This window comes from Kogia breviceps, chromosome 14, assembly GCF_026419965.1.
Source record: "Kogia breviceps isolate mKogBre1 chromosome 14, mKogBre1 haplotype 1, whole genome shotgun sequence".
Lineage (NCBI taxonomy): Eukaryota > Metazoa > Chordata > Mammalia > Artiodactyla > Physeteridae > Kogia > Kogia breviceps.
The window spans coordinates 82,837,863-82,860,603 of NC_081323.1; the positions used below are offsets into that span (position 1 = coordinate 82,837,863).

Sequence of the window (22,741 nt, forward strand, 5' to 3'; positions counted from 1 at the left end):
GTGTATTACTTATTATATCACAACATCACAGAGGGGGCACAGGCCGCCTTTGTGCTGATCCTGTGGAATCAGTTCTTTCCCCACCTTTGTGGGCTCCAGACTGGAGAAAGGGGCCACAGAGTCCTGTCCCAGACGGAGGGCTGCCTGAGGCCAGGGTTGGGCGTGCAGAGGGGACTCTGCAGGAGCTGACCCCTGAGTCGTGGAGGACAGCGATCCTGGCTGCCTCTGACCGGATATCCCAGAGGGCCTTCAGGCCACCACGTTACCCCACGGCCAAACCTAGAGCTGCCCCCAGCCCCAAACCCCCTCCTGGTTCCCTGGTCCTTCAGCCCCCAAGTTGAGTTCTGGAGAAGACCCAGATCAACCCCTGTCCCGGACCACAGGCCCCCACAGGGGACATGCGCCACTTTCTGTGACAGGCACAGCCTGGCCACGAAGTTTAAGCCAGCCCCCTGAGACATGCCCAGTGCTGATCTCAGAGCCCAGCCCGGGGCTGGTGGGACGCCCCACCCCCAACCAACCCAGGCTCCCCGTGGAACCTCAGCTGTGCCCGGGCTTGCTTCTCTGGGCTCTTCTGGGGCCCGGGAGTCCAGGACTGGCTGGAAGGGAAGGCCCGAGCCAGGGTGGCTGGCCCCATAGAGCCGCTGTGGTGATCCCTATGGAGCAGAGAGGGAGCCTCGGCTCCGGAGCCGTGTCGTGGGACCCGCTCTCAGGAAGAGCTGTGCGGGGCAGCGCCCCGGAGCTGCCAGGGCACTAGGAGGGTCCATATCCGGGCCCCAGGCCTGGCATCCTGTCTGACCCTCCTCGATTTTCTCATCCATGAAAAGGATGGAAGAGATGAGCTGTAGGGTCCTCAGGTCACTCAGTCCCTCCGTGTTCATTCATTCATTCACTCATTCGTTCATTCCCACACTCAGGGGACAGTCACTGACTTCAGTGCTGGCCCTCAAGGGCTGCATCAGTGAGAGGCAGACTTGCACAGAGATAACAAGGGGGCCGTGGTGGGACGGAGAGCGCTGGCGCTGCTGCCGGGAGAAGGGGCTGGTGGGGTGACACTGACCACAGGATGCGGCAAACCAACCCACTCAGCCCTCCAGCTCTCAGGCGCACAAACCTCAGGAAAACAGACTCGGGGGCAAAGGCCTTGAGACATGAAGTGGCACCACGTGTCACCTGATGTCAACCTGATAAATGGACAAACAGGTCAGGGCAGAGGACCTGCCGTATCCCGCCGCCTTTCTGCCCGTTTTTCTGGCTCTCTCTCTCTCTCTCTCTCTCTCTCTGTATCCTCGCCTGAGCCATGAAGTGGCACCACGTGTCACCTGATGTCAACCTGATAAATGGACAAACAGGTCAGGGCAGAGGACCCGCCGTATCCCGCCGCCTTTCTGCCCGTTTTTCTGGCTCTCTCTCTCTCTCTCTCTCTCTCTCTCTCTCTCTCTCTCTCTCTCTCTCTCTCTCTCTGTATCCTCGCCTCTTATGTTTCTCTGTCTCTGACTACATCTTTTGTCTCTATTTTTAACTCTGACAAGCCATGGGAACCCCCTCACTCCCTGGGGGGAAGCCGTCTGAGCTGAGCGGTGAACACAGCCATTTCCCAGTAAACACAAGATAAAATCAGAACACTGGCTCCTGTTCCAGGTTTGGGCTCAGTAGGGGAAAAGGGCAAAAGTGAAGCAGAAGGACGAGGGAGACCATGTGTGTCAGGGCTGGGGACCGTTCACAGCTCATCGCCCACACCGGCAGGTACAGAGGGGCCACCCCGGGCCCCTCCCCCAGTGCCCTTTGCAGCCTCCCGGCTCCCCATCTCCATGCTCCGGCTCCTCTCCAGACACCCGGTCGTCCCCTGCGGCAGGAGCCCAGGTGGCCCCAGTGGAACTGGCCTGAACAATTCACATACGTGAACCCCCAAATCTTTGGGGCAATCCCATGGTCAGCCTCATTTTACAGACGAAGAAATGGGGGTTGTGGTAGGTGCCACCAGGGTAGAAGACACAGGATGGGAATCCAGCTGGGGTGGACAGGGAGGGGTCTCAGAGCTCTGCTGGAGGGGAGGAGAGGGGGCTGCAGGGCCCCTGCGGGGAAGGCAGGGCTGGGCAGCTCCCCAGGCCTGCCTCTGATCTGGGCAGCAGCCAGGGTGGTCCCCCGTCCTCCTCCCCGCGCCACCCCCAGCTTCCTCGGTGGGAGGATGAGGCCGGGCATTTCCACTTCTTTCTGGAAGGTTCCGGAGGTTAATGAGGGCAAAGCACGTAACACCACTCGGGATGAAGTTCTGGGAAGAGAGGAACCTGGATCTGGGCTGAGGGCCAGGGGCAGGGCGGGAGACAGCACCTCTGCTCACGGAGCCTGACCGCCCGCTGTCCCAGGGCCACAGCTTGGCCCCTCTGCCCAGCCACCAGGCCCCTGAGGGGTCTCTGAGAACGGCAGAGACATTGACCGGAGGACTCCTCTGCCTTGACAGGGCAGGAGACCCCTTCTCTCCCCACCGTGGACCTGCTCCGGCCTGGGCTCTTTGGGAGCTGGACTCCTGGGGCCTGGGGAGTGTGGCCGGTATGGCTGTGGTTGTCCCCAGCTGGGCTGCGTTACGTCTAAGGTGCAGTTGGCTGGGTGAAGGGAAGAGCGGGTTCTCAATGCCACCTGCACCCCGGAGGGACGCCAAGCCCACAGCAAAGCCCCAAGGAGTTAAGAGCTGCAGGCAGACTGGACCTCGAGCCTATATCTCCAGGCTCAGTCCCCAAGGTGGGGACGTTTATCTCGGGCTGACCTCTCCCATTCCACCTTTCCGTGCGTCCCCGGCTGCCTGTCCTCCTGCCCGGGCTGCGTGCTGGGTACCAGCGACAGGGACAGCCTGACCACAGCCCCCTGTCCTACGGGAACAAGGGGGCCAAAACAGAGGGACAGACCCCAAGTAGGCAGTCCTGAAGTGCCATGGGAAGCATTCCCAGCCTGCAGGAAGGAAGTTCTGCGCCCTCTTAGGGGAGAGTTTCTTCTGTTGGGCGGTGCAACACGGTGGGTCCACTGCAGAGAGGGTGGGGACGCATGTGACATGCCCACAGAGGGACAGCAAGAACTTACCTGCTTAGGACTCAGTGTTCTCGTATCCCCCTAGGACCCAGCACTTCTGCTCATGGTATTTCCTCTCTAGAGAGAAACGTGTGCTCTTGTCCAGCAGAAGCCATATCCAAGAATGCTCATGGCAGCCATATTCATAACAGGCCCAAACTGGACACAGTACAGAGGTCGTCCATGGGTGAAGGGCATTGTGGGGGCTCCATCCGCACTGTGGAATGCTATTCAGCAACGATGAAGTGTGGAGAGTTGACCCAGGCAACCACGTGAGTGACTGTCCTGGACTTGATTGCACTGAGAGAAGCCTGACGCAGAGGAATCTGCACTGTGTGATCCCATCCGTAGGGAGATCAGAACCAGGCAAGACTAACCAGGGGTGGTCAAGCTGGGGTAGAGGTTGTCCCTGGACTGGGGCACGAGAAAGTCTGCTGGAGGCTGCAAATGTTCTAAATCTCCATCTGGGTGATGGTTACCCAGGTGTATACCTGTGTAAAAATCCATCAAGCTGTTCACTTAAGACGTGTGCGTTTGGGCTTCCCTGGTGGCACAGTGGTTAAGAATCCTCCTGCCAATGCAGGGGACACGGGTTCAAGCCCTGGTCCGGGAAGATCCCACACGCCTTGGAGAAACTAAGCCCGTGCGCCACAACTACTGAGCCTGCGCTCTGGAGCCCGCGAACCACAACTACTGAAGCCCGTGCGCCTAGAGCCCATGCTCCGCAACAAGAGAAGCCACTGCAATGAGAAGCCTGTGCACTGCGACAAAGAGTAGCCCCTGCTCGCCGCAACCGGAGAAAGCCCTCACGCGCAGCAACGAAGACCCAACGCAGCCAAAAATAATTTTTTTTAAAAAATATGCGTTTTACTGTAAGAAAAGAAGTCCATGTTTATTCAGTAAGTATCTGTCACTGTGTGCCACTGTGGCCACAGCAGGGAACAGACAGGCCTCTGGCCCTGGGGAGCTTGGGGGGTGGGGAGCCGTCTGCTGCCCTGGGAGGCCTGGGCCTTCTGTACTGAGCACACCATCAGGCGGGCTGCCCCTCACTCAGGCACAGGCCAGAAAGACATGGGTGGGAACCAGCAGGGGAGGGAGGGGACAGAAGTCACACAGAAGGTCCCAGGGATGCTAGGAGGGACAGTGGAGGTCCTGCTGAGGGCGGGTAGGGCAGGGGGACCCCGGTGAGCTGAGGGCTAAAGGGCGCCCGGAGGCCAGGGTCCCAAGTGCCCAGGTAATAGGAAAGGACCTTTGTATTCTATTACAAGTTAATCAAGAGGTGTTGCCTAGGGCTTCCCTGGTGGCGCAGTGGTTGAGAGTCCGCCTGCCGATGCAGGGAACACGGGTTTGTGCCCCGGTCCGGGAAGATCCCACATGCCGCGGAGCAGCTGGGCCCGTGGGCCATGGCCGCTGAGCCTGTGCGTCCGGAGCCTGTGCTCCGCAATGGGAGAGGCCACAGCAGTGAGAGGCCCGTATACGACAAAAAAAAAAAAAAAAAAAAAGAAGTGTTGCCTATATGCTTATATTAAACATAATGGCCCATCTCTGGGAACCCTGCCTCCCAGGTAATGACTGTTAAGCTAAAATACCTTTGATTAGCTCACGGGGCACATCCTGAGCAGGCCCACCTGTGGATGACTGCGGGAAGGAAGAAATTAACACCTCCCCTCCGGAGTCTGGCAGGAACCAGGACTTCACCTCCTTCCCTTTTAGTATAAAAGAAGCCTGGGGCTTCCCTGGTGGCGCAGTGGTTGAGAGTCCGCCTGCCGATGCAGGGGACACGGGTTCGTGGCCCGGTCCGGGAGGATCCCACGTGCCGTGGAGCGGCTGGACCCGTGAGCCGTGGCCGCTGAGCCTGCGCGTCCGGAGCCTGCGTGTCCGGAGCCTGTGCTCCGCAACGGGAGAGGCCACAATGGTGAGAGGCCCGCGTACCGCAAAAAAAAAAAAAAAAAAAAAGCCTGATTTCTAACTTGGGACAGATGGTTCTTTGGGATTCGCGTCTACCATCTTCTCAGTCTGCTGGCTTTTGGAATAAAGTCGCTATTCCTTTGCCCCAGCAGCTCATCTGCTGATTTAGTGGCCTGCCGGGCAGCGAACAGTACAAGCTCGGACTCAGTAACACCCACAGAGCACCGAAAGCTGTGGAAGTGGAGAGCCCTTTGAGCAGGGGTGAAGGGTGCGCTGGAGCCCTCCCGGGAGCGCCTCCCCATCCTGTCCCACCCCCCTCCGCCAGCAGTCCGCCCCCCCACCTCACCGTGGCTCCAAGGCTCCTGGTGTCTGTCGGCCCAGCCAGGGCCTGTCCAGAGCTGGAGCGGGGAGGCTGTGGCGCCAGAAGCCACGACAAGTTTATGTTCTGGCTCCTGCCGTGCTGGCCCCACGCCGAGTCCCCTGTCCTGCCTACAGCCATGCTTCTCGCCTGGGAGCTGGCAGAGGCTCAGCCAGGGTTCTGGAGTTCAGGGTCTCCTCAGAATCACGCCGTGCCCCCCAGCCCTGGGCCATCTCTGCTCAGGGGTTGACTTGAGAGCTGTGCCTGGCTCCTTTGCCCTCACCTCCCAGCCCCAGCCCTGCTCCTTCAAGTCCAGCCTGGTGCCACCTCTTCCAGGAAGTCCACTCGGAACATGTCTACCCTCCATGGAAAGGGGGTGCCCTTGGTTGCTCCGAGAGGCTGGGGCAGAGATCTGGGCCCAAGACTCTGGATTCCCAACCTTTATCTTTCAAAACCCAAGACTCTTGGTTTTCCACTTGCCTTGCCTCATTTTTCCGCTTTGGGAAGGGGCAGTTTTCACCCACAGGGGCTGGGGCTGAGGGACTTCAGTGACCGCAGTTCTGGGGAGGCCTCAGAGAAAGGGGACCTCTGAGCTCCTCCTGGCAGCCCTGCTCGGCCACTGTTGGGACCCCCATGCCCACAGGGCACCTCAGGGACACCGGTCAGCAGCCGTGTGCCTGCCCCCGCCCACCTAGGCTTCGGCCCAAGACCACTCTGGGCCACCTTGGGTTGCCCCGAGAGACCTGCAGTCTCTCCCCGTCCCCGCACAACGGGTCCCTGGGGAGAACTGGCAGGGAGCAACATTCCACTTCACACTGCCCCCAGCTCAGTCAGGGTCTAGAACGTTCCCTCTGTCTCTGTATTTTCTCTTTCTGACTTCCTGTCTGTCTGTCTCTCTGCTTCTGTTTTTCTCCACTTGTTTCTCTGTCTTTTTCTCTGTCCTCCCAGGGAGATTGGGGGCCATGCTAGGAGTGGGTGACTTTGTCAAAATGCCTTTGCAGCAGCTTGTCTGCAAAGCAGACATAAGACCAGCCCTTTGTCCCGGAGTTGCGGTGAGGATCAAGGAGGATGAGGCATGGCCTGCACATAGTAGGGGCTCGGTCTGTGGCTTCCTCGTCCATAAAAGGAGGGTGATGGGAACGGCCCCTGGCTCCTGTGAGGACGAGTGAGAGGGTGCTCCCGAAGTTCTCAGCACTGAAAAGTGCCTCCTGAGCTCTGCTGACATCAGCGAGCTCTACTCATAGCCATTCTCTGAGGTGCCCCACTACCATTGCCCCACTTTACAGATTAGGCAAATGAGGCTCAGGAAGGCCGAGTGACTTGCCCGCAGTCACACAGCAGGTCTTATTGTAGTAGTGTAGCCAGGATTTGAACTCGGTGGTCTGGCTCCAGGGCCCACGTGCTTTGCTTTAGGCCTCGGTTTTAAACTTGGCTTTAATGCTCTCTGACTAAATGGGGCAGGCGGGGGGTGTCGAGATTGGCCTGGCAGGGGGAAGCTGGGAACAGAACCTGACCCCGCCTGTGAATGACTCTCAGCCGGCCCCCTCCAGGCATCTCACAACTGGCCGGTCCAGACCTCTTGGCACACCGCTGTCAACTCGGCCTGGAGCCTGCCAGGCAGGGCTCCCCGTGGCCCCGGGCTCAGTCTAGAGCTCTGCACTCAGCCTCTGTGGGTCCATAGCTGGGCCTCTCTGACCCCTGTGGGGGGGGGTGTGCCCTTGCCCCCCCTCAGCACCTGCACCCAGCTCCCTCCCCCGGCCTGCTCCTCCCTCTAATCCACTTTCTCTGGCTTCCTCTGTTCTCCTAGGTCCTGTCTCCTCCCAGAAGTCCTCTCTTGGGTCCCGGCCGAGACCTGGCATTGGGAGGGGGGAGGACAGAAGGGTGGCATGAGAAGGCCTTTCCTCTGGGCAGGGACAGCTTCCCCGGGAGACCCTGTGGGCAAGGGGCCTCCAGCTCATTACAATCCTTGAAGTCTGGGGAAGGGGAAGGGCCTGGCTCCAAAATACAAAAAAAAAAACCCCAAATTTTAAAATAGTAAATGTTTACTTAAATTTCTTCTAAATGTCAGTTTCATCCATTGTTAAATTTAGCATTTTAAGACATGTCCCTGTGCTTGAAAACAATTTGTAGGTCACATTACATTCTCTCACTTTGGAAGAATCCCCAAGATTCCTAAGAATGCACGATGTTTGTAGAGAAATCAAGGCCAGCAGCAAATCAAATGAGTGCCTGGAATCCAAAGAGCTTCCAAAGCTAAACTATAAAATTATTTTCAAATATTTTTACAGCCACAGAAATGCATATAAAGTTGGGGCATATGTGCATTTTTTGGATTGTGGTGCAAAAGCAAACAAAAAACTTGTAACATAAAATGTATCACCTTAACCATTTCGAGGGGCACAGCTCAGTACTGCTAAATACGTTCATACTGCTGTGCAACCAGTCTTCTGAAGTTTATCATCTTGCAAAACAGAAACTCCATACCCATTAAACGACAAGCCCCCATTCTCCCTCCCTGAGGCTCGAACCCTGGCAACCACCGTTCTACTTTCTATTTCTGAGTCTGACTGCACTAGACATCACATATCAGTAAAATTGTATAGCATTTGTCTTTTTGTGACTGGTTTATTTCACTTAGCATAATGTCCCCAAGGTTCATCCCTGTTGTAGCAGGTGTGCGGATTTCTTCCTTTTTAAAGGCTGAATCATATTCTGCTGTATGTGTATAGACCACATTATCTTTATCCATTTATCCATCAGTGGACACTTAGATGGTTTCTACCTCTTGACTACTGTGAAAAAAAGCTGCAGTGAACAAGGGTGTGAAAACCCCTGTTTTCATTTCTTTGGGAAATATACCCAGAAGTAGGATTGCTGGATTATACGATAATCCTATTTTTAATCTTTTGAGGAACATGGTATGGGTGCCTTTTTAAAAATTTATTTTCCAGTTTTACTGAGATATCATTGACACTCAACATTTGTTGTAGGTTAATGATTTGACATAGGTATGGACTGGGAAATGATCGCCACAATAGCTTACATCGTCACCACATATAGTTGCAAGTTTTTTCTTGTGAGGAGAACTTTTAAGATCTACTCTCTTTGCAACTTTCAAACATACAATACAGCATAGTCACTGTACATGACCTCCCCAGGACTTATTTATCTTATAACTGGAAGTTTGTACCTTTGGACCACCCCTCATTTCCCCCCCCGCCCCGCACACCCCACTGGGTGCATTTTTAAATGTTTATTGGGGTGGAGTGGAGCCCTGGCTGATGCAGCTCCAAAAATAGTCCTGTGTGATAGGCAAGGCACGCGGTACACAAGCTCAGGAGATCCAGAAATAAAATTTTAATTTCCTATCACTCAATGTAATCTTGATCAGACCCTCACTTCTCATCTCAGCCAATTCGGATGCGACCCCCTCCCTGGGGTGGCACCCAGGGGGCTCACCTTTGTCTAAACCTCTTTCCCCATCCCTGGCAGAGGCTGGAGGGGTAGCTGGTCCTCCTGGCCCTTCCAAGTCTCCTCTGATGCTCAAAGACCCAGACTCTGCAATTCAAGCACTTTTTTCTTTCTACGCTACTGATTTGCCGTGAATTTCATAGACATGCTTTGAAACTCAAGAGCGGCCTCCTGTCCTGTGCCAGGAGTCCTGAGACTTCCCACGAGGCTTAGGCGCTTTTGCTAGTGTGGGTCCAGATCTTAAAACTTATATTTCACGACCACTTTGCTATAGAGGTGGATGCAATCCAGGCTGGATTCATTGTTACATATTCATTCCTATTCGTTCTTCCTTCTGATTCTAAAAGAAATCGAAACATTTTGTAGGTCCCTAAAAATATGTGGGCAGGGATATTCGATTCCAAGGACACGGGTTAGGGGCACAGGAAGTTCAGGGTGGGAAGGAGACCCACACGCTAACATTTCAAAATGTCAACCCACTGAATCTCCAGCACCCAAGTCCATCCACGTCCCTCTTTTGCTCCAGACCCTGCCCAGGAGAACATCCGAGCTCCCTCCCAGCGGTCAAGACCCTTCGTTGGCTGGTTCTCATCTGCCCTTGCAGGCTCAGGTACCAGAGGCCTCTGACACCTCCCTCTTGGATGTTTCCAGAACACCCCAGCCTTCATCACTCCCCATACCTTTGCCCAGGCTGCCCCCTCCCCTGGGAGCATCCCCTTCGCACCTGGACCACACCGTGCACACCTGTGCATCCTTTGAAAGCCAGCTCAAATGTCACTTCCTCTTTGAAGATCCTGGGCCCCCTCCCTCCTCTCTATTCCTCATTCGTTTCTCTGCCGTAGCACTTACCTGCCCTTCGACATCCATCTCTTCCCTTTGACTGTGAACCTCTTGAGGGCAGTTGGTTTTCCCATGGATCCCCAGCACCCAGCACCAGTCCTTGAATGCTGACTACATAAGCAGATGACTGACTCTCGCTGAATGAATGAATGAGGGAAATAGGAAATGAGAGCAGTGGTCTGCTTAGGAAAGGGATCCCCTCTGTAGCCCCCCCCCATAGATGGAGGGTCTGGACTGATGGTGGAGCCAGGCTGAGCTCCCCTCCCCGTCCCGGTCTCTGACTCACCCCCTCCCCAGAGACTGGTTTCTGGGCAAGTGCTGGAAGCTCGGCTTGCCTCCCTGGCTGAATCCTCTGGGTAGACCCCATTCTGCCCCAGGATTCCCTGTGCTCTGAGGGTACTGGGCCAGGGGCCGGGCGGCGCAGAGGAAAGGGCCTCGCATGTCAGTGGGGGTGGGGTCAGGGCGAGCAGCAGCCTGAGGCCCTCCCGGCAGCCCCCACGGAGCCCCCTCCCTTTCTTCTGAAGCGGAGTGATGCAGGGTGCCGGGCACCCCGGGAACCACCGGGAAAAAGGGATGATGGCACCTACTCATAGGCTGTCATGAGAACCGAATGAGAAAACCAGAGTCCAGGTGGCATCTAGTGGGTGCTAAAGGGATGTCATCTGGGGTGCAGCACGGAGAAGTTCAAGACCCTGCAGCGACTACTGTCTCCCTTTGGGATGCCCAGCACCTGAACTCCCTTCCTCTGTCCAGGGCCTTCCTACCTCCCCCCACCCCATCTTCGGAGGCAGGCCCCTCCCTGCACAGAGGCTGACAATGCTGCCTCAGCTTTCCCAGCTTCGTGGGGATGCAGGGGGTGCGGCTGGGTAACAGTTGTGGTGGCAGCACCTGGTGTCCAGAGTCGGCATGAGATGAGGGGTCTGGCCAGGGCGTCAGTGGGGGTGTCCGCACCAAGCCGCTTCTGGCGTGTGATTTGGGGCGTTGTCCCTGGCTGGGTGTGGCCTTTGGGCCTGGTTCTCTGGCTCTCCGGGAGAATCCATGGCACACTCGATAGCCTCTAATGATCCCCTTTCTATTTAAATTAGTCAGAACTGGTTTCTGTTGTTTCGAACCAGAAATCTGGGAAGTGTGGCCTCCAAAAGCTAAGGGGATTGTGGGTAGCATCATTAACGATCTAGTGCCCAGAAGAAGGGAGGGTTTGATCTGTTCATGTCCGCTCTGTGGAGCAAGAACACAGAAGGGAGGCCCAGCTCCACTCTGGAAGCTGTACTCCAGAAGGGCTCGTGACAAAGTGGAGGTTTCTGGGGGACCATGACCAGGTCAGCGTGGGTCTAGAATTCATAGTGGGATAGGGGAGCCTGGCTTGGAGCTGACTAGGCTGAAGGCTCTGGGGAGAACAGCCCACGGTGGTGGGGAGTGAGCCCCAAATTTACCAAGAAGCCAACAAACGTCTTCTCACTCCCCAGGGGGCTTCGCCCAAACCCAGGGATGGGGGTACATGCCTGAAGGATGAACAGGCAGAGGGGGCAAATCTCAGTAGCTAAGGATGACTGATAAGGGCCTTGATAAACAACCTGAAAAAAATAACCCTAAGTACGCTGAGAAACCATTGTTTTCCTACCGATCACTTAGCCAAAGATCACAGATTGATAATTAGCGTGCTAGCGAGGACACAGGGGAGCTGGCACTCTCCTGCATGTTGATGTCTGTGTACACTGAAACCACTGCAGCAGGAAATTTGGCACATCCTACGGAAGTCCTGCCCACACATCTTCTGACCTAGGGATTCCATTTCTAGGAATTTATCTTTGGTTACATTTGCTCACGTGCAAAATGACGTGTGAGCCATGCTATTGTTCGGTGAAAGCAAATGATGGCGGCCACCTGCTCATCCACTAACAGGGGACATCAAAGAGATGACGGATGGTACCTCCACACCACAGAAAACTGAGTAAGCGGCAAAGAGAACAAGGGTGTTTTTTGCATACATATGTGCACGGCTCTCCAAGATAAAATAAGTGAAACTCTCAGTGTAACCACTAAGCTACTATTTGTGTATGAAAGAAAAAAAAAAAACAACAACCCCACATGTCTGCTGATGCACTGTAGGCAGAGCCTGTGTCCAGAAGGGTGCACAGGGATCAGGAATAGTGGCTGCCTCAGGGCAGCAGAAGTGGCTGGGAGAGAAGAGAGACTGACTTTTCACTGAAGGCATTGTAAACCTTCAATACCTTCTGAATTTGGCAAAGCATGCATGTAGTGTATAAATAACAAAACAGTAAAAGAAAACAAAATGTGACAGGAAATAGAACCTGCTAGGCACCCCGACATGAAGTGTGTCCTGGGTGTTTGGGGCAGGTGTCACTGCTCCCTCTTTGCAGGTGATGAAATGGAACCAGCTCGGAGAGGTTCAGGGAGCCACCCAGCGTCACCCAGCAAGGGAGTAGTGGGGCTGGGGCTGGGACCCAAGTCTGCAGTCATGCTTGGGGCAATACCTTCACCAGGATCCGGCTGTCCAGGGCCAGTTGCTGCTGTGTCAGCCCCGGACTGTGACCGCTAGATCTGGGAAGAGGGACATTTCTAGAAACTCGGCTCTAGACACCCAGTCTGGGAGAAAGCTCGTGCCCCCTGTGGAAAGGCCCTCAGTCACGGAGTTCTGGGGAAGCCAGGCCTAGCCCTGCCAGGGGACAGCTGTGTGACCTCCAGCAAGTAATTTCCCCTCTGTGAACCTGAGCGCCTCATCCAGGTTCCCACTGAGGGGATGTAAAAGCCGTAAATGAGGTGACGACTGCGAAAGCTCCCTCCTCGCAAACAGGTTCACCCAAATCATCCAGGTCTTTCAGACTGGCCCCCGCACCTCTGGATCCCCCAAATCTGAGCTGTCCTGCTTCACCTCCTTCTGGGTCCACGCAACTCTAACACAAACACTCCTATTGTTTACTACGTTCATCCGATTATTCATCCATTCAGTTTACACCTTTGCAGGGCCTCCAAGCGTCGGCCTCGGGTGGCCAGGGCTATCCTCCTCTCACGACCCCACCCGCGCATCCCCGCACTTGCTCACGCCTCCCAGAGCACACTCGGGCCCACAGCCCTTGAGCGCCTGGGTACAGGCACTCGGACCACGCCCGCCGCCCACAAGGACCCGTGGCGCAAGTCACCGGGGGCCCTACGGCTCCACTAGACTAGACGGGAGCCCATCGCCCCTCAGCTCCAGCCTGCGCTCCCCAACCCCTCAGCGCAGGCCCCTCCCCTAAACCGCCCCAGGTGCCCAATGAGCGCCTTGGCTCGGGCAGGCCCCGCCCACCCCGGGGAGATCCGGCTTCCGATTGGTCCGCCTGGGCGCTGTGTCCCTCCTCACATAGGGCGGTGGCGGGGTGAATGAAGTGGGAACGAGTCCTCCGCCCCCGCGCTTACCTACCAGGCCCAGCAGGGCCCGCCCCGCCTGCGCCCAGTCCAGCGCCCGCCCGACAGCCGGCGCTGCCCAGGACCCTGGCGTCCGGCTCCTCCACTCGGGCCAGGACCCCGCGTCGCGCACCCACGATGGCCAAGCGCAGCTCGCTGTTCATCCGCATCGTGGAGGGGAAGAACCTGCCCGCCAAGGACATGTGAGCACGGCCGGAGGAGGGAACCCCAACTTTCCGGGGAGGGGCGCTGCCCCTTATGCCTGCCTGACCTTTCTGGGGTCCACACGGCCCGCCCACAAGTAGAGCAGTGGTGAGGGTGTGGCGAGTGTGGCTGCAGTGGGAGACTGGCAGGGAAATGGGGACAGTGCACCGGACAGGGGGTGACAGGGAAGGGCCGGGGTCTGGGGAGGGGGCGGGGATCTGTAAGGGACCTTAGTGAATAGGGAGGGAGAGAACGGCCGCTCGAGAGAAGGGGCTTTGATAGGACAGGAGCTGGGCGTGGGGGAGACATCGAAAAGGAGTTGTCTCCATGCACTGCCGGCGCGGGGGGGGGGGCGGGGTGTGGCTGGAGGGTGTGAGGTGCCCCCCTAGAAACGAGGGTTCTTCCTCAGTAGTTCTGGAACCCTTAGTACCTGGGAGTGCACGGGAAACACCATGTGGCCCAGGGGCTGTCCTGGGGCTTCCTGCTGTGCATTTGGGAAGGGAGAGGCTGGCCTGAGGAGTGGACCTTAGGTCAGGAGGCTGGGACCGGTGCAGGATGGGGTGGCTGTGTAGTAGCTGCTCTTGTACCCTCGGCTTTACCTGAGCCATTGCCTTTAATCCTCACAACCACCCAGCAAGGTCGTTCTCACCATTCCATTTTACAGATGTGGAAACCGAGGCTCAGAGACGTGAAACGCTGGCTCCAAGTGGCGGAGCAAGGTCTTGAGTCTAGGGCTCCTAACAAGCACTGACACCTAGGACCTTCCCTGGCCCCTGGCCAGATTTGAGGAGGTTTCCGAAGCCCCTGTCCCACCCTCCTCAATAGGTGCCAGAGCTGAGCAGTCCGATGCCATCACTGGCTCCCTTGTATGAGCCTTAGGCAGCTCACTGTCCCCAAAGCCTCACTTTCCCTGCTGTAAACTGGAGGTGGGAATCCCTGTCAGATAAGAGTGGGCCTGGCTGCCTAGAGGAGGGGGCGGGGGCGGGGGAGCCCGGAGGCAGCATATGGTCCAAAGTCTGGCAGCCTCCCCACCCCCGGGCTCCTCAGAGGGCTCCCAGATGCAGAGAGGTGGTGGACTGGGGATGGGGTGCAGGAGGACAGGGCAAGGGCATCTCCCTCACGCGCACAGTGGCCCCCGTGAGTTTCCCAGCACGCTCAGCGCCATGAGCAGTTCCAGTTCAAGGCCCCCTGGGCCTGGCGAGGCCAGGCTCAGCGGTTGCCATGGCAATGGATGAGGGAGGGTGCTGGGCGGGCCGGGTCAAGGTGGGTTTCTCTGCGTGGGGGGGAGCTGGGGTGGGAGCTGGGAATGTGGTCTCTCAGGTGGGAAGGCAGATGAGCTCTGAGAAGGGTCTCAGCCTCCAGGCCCAGCCTCTAAGCACGCCCCATGCGGGCACTGGTATCTAGGTCAGCTTGGCCTCCTCTGGCTGGTGGCGGCTGGGAGGAGCAGCCCCTCCATCTGTTGTCTCCCTCCCCATCCCTGCAGCGCTGGCCCTAGTGCCTGACTCTAGGCTTTCACCAGCCTAGGGCGGTGAAACTGTGGACTCAGCCTACCTGGGAGCCATGGTGCCCGGTTCCCTGCCCAGCCCTGCCTCTGCACAGCTGAGGGACTCCACCAGGCGCCTCCATCCCCAGGGGAGGGGCCACCAAGTTCTGAGGGTTCTGCCTCCAGAATCTTTCCTTGCCCTGCCCTCCGGCCTCCTCACCTCCCCCAACCTCCTTCCCGCTGCCTTCCGCATAGAGGCTGGTGTGCGCAGCTCTGACCCGTCAACCATCTCTTAAATCCAGCTGCGAACCTCCGCCACCTCGGCCCCTCACATTTAGGCTACTGGCTTTCACAGCCCTGCTTTTGCACATGCGTGAGTCTTCTGCCTTGCCCCTGTTCCACGCCTTCCGGCACTTTGGGTCAGCTGGAGTTAAGACGAAGCCCTTGGTAGCAATTGCTCCTTCGTGGGCTGCCTGCACCACGTGACCCTGGGGGCAGGAACCGTGACTCATTCGTCTTGGCAGGCCGGGTCCCTTAAGAGATGCCTGGTCCACGGTAGGGGAGATTCAGATGTGTCCAGGACCCCCCCATTTAATTCTCTTATTAACCCTATAATGTAGATATGCTCCATTTGTAGATGGGGAAACCGAGGCTCAGGATGGGGAAGTCCTTTTCCAAGGCCACACAGCCAGTAGAGGGAGAAGTCAGGGTTCAAACCCAGTCTGCTGCTGACAGGCCAACCTAGCTGGACCCAGGTTGCAAGCTTGCCGGGGGGGGCGGTGCTCAGCGGGGACCGAGCCTCGCAAATGCCACGCAGAGCGTTTGGCTCAGGCATGGTGGGGGTTTGGAGATCACAGGAGACCCTCCCCAAGTGCTGGAGGCACGGGGGGTGGTGAGCCTGCCCCACTGGGCCTCATCGGCCCCAGCTTGGCTCTCGAGCAGCATCCCTTCCAGCTGGGACTTGCATGCTTCTGAGGACGGGGAGTTCACTTTCATTCATGGTGACCCATCTTGACTGAGACAGTTCTGAAGAAGGACGTCATCACACAGTGACCACCTGCCTCCTGGCCACTTCCACCCATGGGATTTTAGTCCCCTTAAGGGCACAGAGCACAGCTGTGCACCCTATCACCAACAGCTTCCAGAGCCCACCTGTTTCTGCCCACCCATCCTTGGGTGCCTGCGTCAGCCATACAGGAGCTGAGTCTCATGGTGACCAGTGACCCACTGGCTCCCACGCCCAGTGGCCCTGGGGACGGGCCCCGGACTATTTCAGGGTTTGCCCTGATCCTCCCCGTTCCACAGCCTGGAAACTGCCAAGGCCCTAAATATAGAGGCCCCACAAGGATCCAGCCTGGGCCAGCAGTGGCGGTGAGTGGCTTGGAGAAAGAGAAGTGGGAGAGGGGCCCAGCCCAAGGGCAGAAGGCCCAAGTCCCAACAGCTGGCCAGGGGCCACAGCTGGGCTCAGGTCCTTAAATCTGGCCTCAGCCCACTCTTGACACTGCTCCCTTCCGGCCCTCTGATCCAGCCACCCAGCTCATGGCCGCCCTGCACACTAGGTCTGTTCCTGCCCGCAGGCCTTTACCCACCCCAGTGACCTCGCCTGCAACAGGAGCCCCAAACCTCACTGTTCAGTAGGGATTCATTCGTTGAGCTGAGCAGTGAGCGGTGCTGGGCCTACAGGGAAAAGCAAGAGATTCCTCGGCCCCGGGGCTGCCAGGAGGCCCCAGACCAGGAGGCAGAGGAGGCCTTGTGGTGGGGGACAGCCACTGAGGTCTCAGCCCACCCTGACCTCTCCCTCCTTGCTCCAGGTTACACATGCAGCTCCTGGGCCTGGCCACCCAGCCCAGCTCCCGCGGTGCATGGGGCCCTGATTGCTTGAGGCCCGGAGTCCCCTGGCTTGGAGGCGTTGGGATGCAAGCTGGGATGTTCCCAAGGGGCTCTCTGGAGGACAGGGCTCTTGAATGATGGAGGACAGGGTTACAGACGGAAGGAGGAGGAGTCCAGGGCAGTGCTAACATTTACTAAACACCTCCCACGGGCTGGGCCTCACATCATGCCAGGGACCCAGGGAACCTACCCTGTGAGCTGGCATTACAGGTCCCACTCTACGGGGAGGCGGGGACCAAGTCTTAGGAAACATTTCCCATCAGTGTCAGGAGAACCTTTGGAGATGTTTGTCTCCAGTAGCTTCCTCTGCTGGAAGATCCCCTTTTGAGAAGGGAAGCTAGGCTTGGAATTCCCCCATCTCCAACATGCAAATACACTTCCTTTTTAAGGATGCCAGGCCTGAAGGGCACTTCTGAAGACAGGCCGCCCCCGCTTCTTGCCCGGTAGTGGCCCTGGGCCTGGCCGGGGCTGCCCTCAACCCCGGGAATCAATTCCCCACCAACAGTGACAGGAGGAACCAAGCCGTCCTGGGTTGCCTGGCCCATTCGGTCTTTTCCAGATGGCTGGGAGCTTGAGGCCGATGGTTTTATTCATTCGTTCATTCATTCATCCATTCATCCAACAAACACTCACGGGACCCCAACTTGTGCCCTGTCAACACAGAAGCGGTCCCCACTCTCAGGTAGCTCATAGACAGGTAGGGGAGGCAGCTGATGACAGTACGTCCCTAGCAGTGCTGGGTTGGAGGGAAATGTGCCAGGGAGGGGGCTGGCGGTGGGATGGCAGGGGAGCCCTTACTCCGGGCCTCTGGGACAGGAGAGGGCTCTTAGTGAAGGGGACCGAGGAGGGGTCTTAGGAGGAGTGGGAAGGCAGTCCAGGCGGGAGGCACAGGAGGAACCGAGTCGGAGTGGAGAGAGTGAGGGGCTGACTTGTTTGAGGGTAGGCCTTTGTGACTGTTGTTTCTGTCTTCCCTGGCTGGGGTGGGGCAGGGGTGGGGGGCCTGTGGGAGGCGGCAGGAAGGAGAAGCACCCTTTCCGGAGCTGGAGAAGCAGCGGGCAGGGGCGCCTTGGTGCACGATCCTGCCTTTGCGCCACCAGCCCCCTCCCAGACCGAGGGTGGAGGCATACTTTCCTGCCTGAGGAATCTTTGGGTCCCAGCCCGGGACCTGGTGCCTCAGCCTTGACTGTCCTTTTCCTGGGGTCACTGGGAGCCCCTGGAGGAGGGAGGAGGGGTGCCCACGGCCGGCCACCCCATCAGTCAGCCCCTCCCGCCCGTCTCTTGCAGCACGGGCAGCAGTGACCCCTACTGCATCGTGAAGGTGGACAACCAGCCCATCATAAGGTACCTCCCTCACCCCGCCCCCACCCGAGGGTGAGTGAGATGGGCTGCCCCCCCCCGCCCCGCCCGTTCTGACTCACACATCTGGCGGGTGTGTGTGTGTGTGTGTGTGTGTGTGTGTGTGTGTGTGTGTGAAATTTGTGTGGCGAGGGCTTGGAGCATCTGATTCCCTGGAGCCCATCAGGCCCTAACAGCCTGCTAGGAGGTGAGAAAGACCCACTAGTCTTGCTAATTACTGCCCTTAACGCCCATGGAGGGATTATTAACCGTGGGCTGAGTGCTCAGCCAAGGGCCTCTCACCGACTCTGTTGCTCTTTACAACCCACAGAAGGGACAGCTGATGATGACTAGTAACAACAGCTGTCACTTAGGGAATGTGGTCTGTGCCAGGCCCCGTGAGAAACCTTTTCCAGCCCGTTTAGTACTTCCAGTGAGCTCCGTACAATAGCGTCACATCCCGTTTACAGAAGAACTAACTTGCCCAGAAGGGCCACTTCCCCTGGGCATCCCTTTCTCCATGGGCTCCATGATTCTGGGCAGGGTCTTTGCTGTTTGGTCCCCTCTCTCACCCGGGCCTTTGCCTCAAAGTTCATGGCCAAAGCCGCTCAGCTCTTCTGCCCATCTGGGTGTCCACTGCTGACTGACAGCCAAGGCTGCCAGGCTCAGTTCTTCTCAGTGCAAACGCCTTTTTTCCAGATTCTCTGCTGAGCATGGACACCGTGACGGGGGGAGACATGCATGCTCTGATTGTCTCAGTAGCAGACAGGGAAACCACGGCCCCAGAGGTCAAGTGACCTGTCCAGGAACTGGCTGGGCTGAAGGTGGTCCCCTGAGCCTCATCTGGGTCTTTGGGGGAGTTTCAGCTTCCCCACATGCACATACCCTGCCTAACCCTATGTGTTGAAGGTTCTGTCCTGGGTGGTTCGGCCAGAACTGGGTGAGGCTTTGCCCATACAGGACCTCTGTGGGTCAGGACCCAGAGCTTGGCTCTCAGGGCCCCCAGGAGGACTCTCTGTCTCCAGAGTCGGCTTGGCCATCCCCCTGCCCCTACCCTCAGTAAGTCTGTTCAGCATCAGGAGCCAGGGGGAGGCTTTGGTCCTGGCTCTGCCACTGTCCTGCTGTGTGACCTGAGGCCAGCTACTGCCAACTCGGGTCTCAGTTTCCCCAAATGGAAAATGGCCTGATAGACGCAGCCTGTGCCCCAGCCGGGGCAGAGAGGAAGGTCAGGAGGGGATGATTGGTGATGGACGGTGGGTCCGGGACAGGAAGAATCATCACCTAGCAGAGCAGTTTTTCCCGGGAATGGAGGCAGATGTGGGGAAAGGTGGGCTCAAGCCACACAGCCCCGCCTCGTCCCAGCCCGGGGCCTGCGGGCTGCCCAGGCAAGCGCTGAGGGTCCTCTCTTGCAGGACAGCCACTGTGTGGAAGAGCCTGTGCCCCTTCTGGGGCGAGGAGTATCAGGTGCACCTGCTGCCCACCTTCCACTCGGTGGCCTTCTACGTCATGGACGAGGATGCCCTCAGGTGGGTGGGACCCCGGTCCTCAGCTGGGGCCCAGACCCCACCACTCGTCCCCCTCTGGCCCGTTGCCCTGCTGGGACTGCTGCTCACGGCATCCTCTTTACAGCCTGGAGGGCGGGGGAGCCCGGGGGGATCTGGAAGGGGCAGGGTTTGGATGTGCGGTGTCTGTGTATGTGGGTGTGGGTTCACTGTGCTCCCGCCACATCACGCGTGTGCACGTGCACTGGGCTGTGTGTGCACGGGGATGCAAGCTAGGAAACAGGCCCCCGGAGAGAAGAGCCTGGCGTGTTTCTGGGCACGCGTGTCAGTCCACGGGCGGAAACATATCCCGTGCCCGTGAGAGGGCCTACAGAAGGGTCATGGGTCCGGCTCCGTGGGCTCCCGTAAGTGACTGGAGTGTTAGTCTCCCTTGCTCCCGCCAGGGGCCCTGAACTGCCTGGGAGGGGGTCCTGGGCTCCGCACCGAGCCCCGCCCAGCTCTGGCTCCCTCTCCACCCTCCAGCCGGGACGACGTCATCGGGAAGGTCTGCCTGACCAGGGACACCCTGGCTACTCACCCTAAGGGTAAGATCCCGGGAGGGAGCCCACTCCTGCTTCTCCTCCCCTGGCCTCCCTCCCCTGTCCCCCCACTGGCCTGCCCAGTCCCCGGCCCATCCTCCATTCTGAGACCCTTCTTCTGGGCTCCTTCAGGCCCCCCTGCTCAGGAAAAGCCATTCCTACCCTCCCCAGAAGGGCCTGTGGCCCTCTCCAACTCCTGCACCCCCGCCTCTGCGCTCCCTTCTGCCCCCGCCCTCAGCTGGGACCACATCCCCCCAGGGCAAAGAGGGGCTGCTAGTGGTGCGATCTGAGGCCTCTGCAGGCAGAGGAAGGGGCCTCTTTATGCTGCATGGGCAAGGTGTGGGAACCCCTCCTCCCAATCTGGCTGGCTCTGTACCCCACGGGGTCCCCTCAGCCTGGGTCCTAGTGTCCTAAGTCTGAGGGGTCGGCCTGGATCGGGGCTAGGCTGGGGAGCGCCTTGGAGGATTCTGGGGATGCTGACATTGTTTGGAGGGGTCAGCCCTGCCCTAGCCTCACCGTGTGACCTGGTGCTGCCTCCTCTGGACTGACTCCCTACCTGCCAATGAAGGTTCAGACCAGGAGCTCTGAGATGCTTCAGGCTCTGCTGGCCGGAGCCCCTGTGACTCTCAAGGGGCCTTCCTGGCACACACCTGCTCCTGTCTGTGAGGCTGGGGCAGGCCTGGGGGCAGGGGCGTCTGCTGACTCCCGGAGCCTCTTGGCCCCTGCCGGGCCTGAGGCCTGTCCTGCCTGTGGCCCCAGCCAGACCGTTGGGGGCCAGTGGCCCTAATGATGCCATCCCCTCGTCGCACCCCCATCTGGGCTTAGGCCTTCCTCCCAGCACTCCTGGGCGAGAGCCACTCTCCCCCTGTTTTAAGATGAGGAAACGGAGGCAGAGAGGCCGGTCCCAGGATGGGTCAGGGTCAGGGCCACCGAATGCAGCATGGCCCAGTAGTGAGGACTTGCCCTTTGACCTCTTTTAACCACGGCTGTTCAGCTTCTGAACCTCAGTTTCCCCATCTGTCACTGGGGACAGCAGCCCCTGCCTCGCGGGAGCTTGAGAGGCTTCCGAGGGGACTGTGCAGAGGCCCGTGGTGCCTGGAGGGGCTGAGAGAGAAGGGCCAGGGCCCTGGCTGAGCCGTGGCCCCTCAGGTTTCAGTGGATGGGCCCATCTGACGGAGGTCGACCCTGATGAGGAGGTGCAGGGCGAGATCCACCTGCGGCTGGAAGTGGTGCAGGGGACCCGGGCCTGCCGGCTGCGCTGCTCTGTGCTGGAGGCCAGGTGAGCCCTGGGAGACTAGGCAGTGGGCCCCACACAACTAGAAAAACCCACTGTGGATGCTGGGCCTCCTCTCCCCCGACCCCACCTCCTGACCCCACGCCTCCTCCCTGGACAGCGGGCTCTTGGGCACACGGGGGCGGCTTCTCTGACCTGAAGACGTTTCCCAGGTGACCCTGCCCAGGAGGCTGTGTCTCTTAGGGGAAGGCACGATGTTCTAATGATGGAAATTCAGGCGTCCTAGAGCAGCGGGGCTGATGGATGACGGGGGACCCTGAACCCTGATCATACAGCCCCAGTGCCAAGACGGGGCTTCCCCTGGCTTTAACTTCAATATGAACTTGGCCCGACTTGGGAGGTGGGCGGGGGTCCCCGGTGGGGTGGGGGGCGGGGGAAGAGTTGCTGAAAACCTCCAGATGGGAGGAGCGGGGTTCTCCCCAGTAGCAACAGCGACTTGGATGGGAAGATGGGCCTGTCACCTGTGACAGGGGACCCCCCACCCCTACCAGGGTATTTTTAGCTGCAGGCCCCACTCCCACCTGGGCCTGAGCGTGGGTCACACACACTCCAGGAGAAGCACCTTCCTGTCTGGCTCCAACTCACCTCCTCCGGCTCCTTGCCTGGCTCTGGGCTGGGAGCAGGCGGTGGCCCCCAGTCTCGCCTGCCGTCCCTCGGAGGACCATGCCGGCGGGCCGGCGCCTGTGGAGGAGCCGCGGGGTGTCTGGCCACTCTGGGAGGAAGACCTCCCTCCTGAACCTGAGGCCTGTGGCTCCCCCGGCTTTATTTTCTGTCCTGGGGCCGGGATGTGGAAGAGGCATAGCCAGCTGGAAAAGGGCTGGCCTTGGGCAGAATCCGTCACATCCCTGACGCTCTGTCATCCTCGCGGGCCATCCACGCCTCTGCTCACCCACTCCCTCCTTCCTCGGCCTCGCCCGGGCCGGGCTCTCTGTAACCCGCACGCTCGCACGCTCACGCGCACACACACACACACACACGTGCACACACGCTGCCCAGACTGTCGGGGACATGACGGCTGGGCCAGCCCGGCCTCCTCTCAGCAAGTGCCTGGGTGGGAGTGGGGGACAGTGGTCGGTCAGCCCTCTGTCTGGCGTGTGAGGGGACTCGTCCCCCAGGCTCCTTGGCTCCAACCCCTGTAAGGAGCTGCCTTTGTGGCAGAAACAGACAGAACATTTCCTCCTCATCTTTCTGGGCAGATTCTCAAGGCCAAACTCTGGAATTTTATTAGACAGTTCTGAGGAGGAGAGAGAAGCAGTCACGAGAGGCATAAAATGGAAAAGACGGAAAAGAGCAGAAAATAATATTTCCAGGGAAGGGAACGGGGCTGGGCTTTGTGGTTCTTCCAGAGGGTTCTAAGCTGGGGGCACTGCAGCCAGCCTTGGGCTTCATAAAGGACCGTCTGTGGAGAGA

General features: G+C 58.6%; 1 protein-coding gene across 15 annotated transcripts in view; it reads left to right on the top strand.

The window, feature by feature from the left end:
• The first annotated feature begins 12,990 nt into the window (after positions 1–12,990).
• RASA4B (RAS p21 protein activator 4B) overlaps positions 12,991–22,741 on the top strand; it is a 31,000-nt gene continuing 21,249 nt past the window's right edge. For 12 of the 15 annotated variants that reach the window (XR_010836650.1, XR_010836648.1, XR_010836649.1 and 9 more), the window contains exons 1-5: positions 13,021–13,248; positions 17,907–17,963; positions 19,370–19,483; positions 19,982–20,043; positions 21,187–21,316. Coding sequence is in view for 9 of the 15 variants with exons in the window: in XM_067014058.1 (XP_066870159.1) it covers positions 13,022–13,248; positions 17,907–17,963; positions 19,370–19,483; positions 19,982–20,043; positions 21,187–21,316 (590 nt within the window). In the remaining 6 variants the exon portion in view is untranslated. Of the gene's footprint in view, positions 13,249–17,906; positions 17,964–19,369; positions 19,484–19,902; positions 20,044–21,186; positions 21,317–22,741 lie in introns of all 15 variants that reach the window. The other 3 variants (XM_067014061.1, XM_059038139.2, XM_067014062.1) reach the window with 3 other exon arrangements.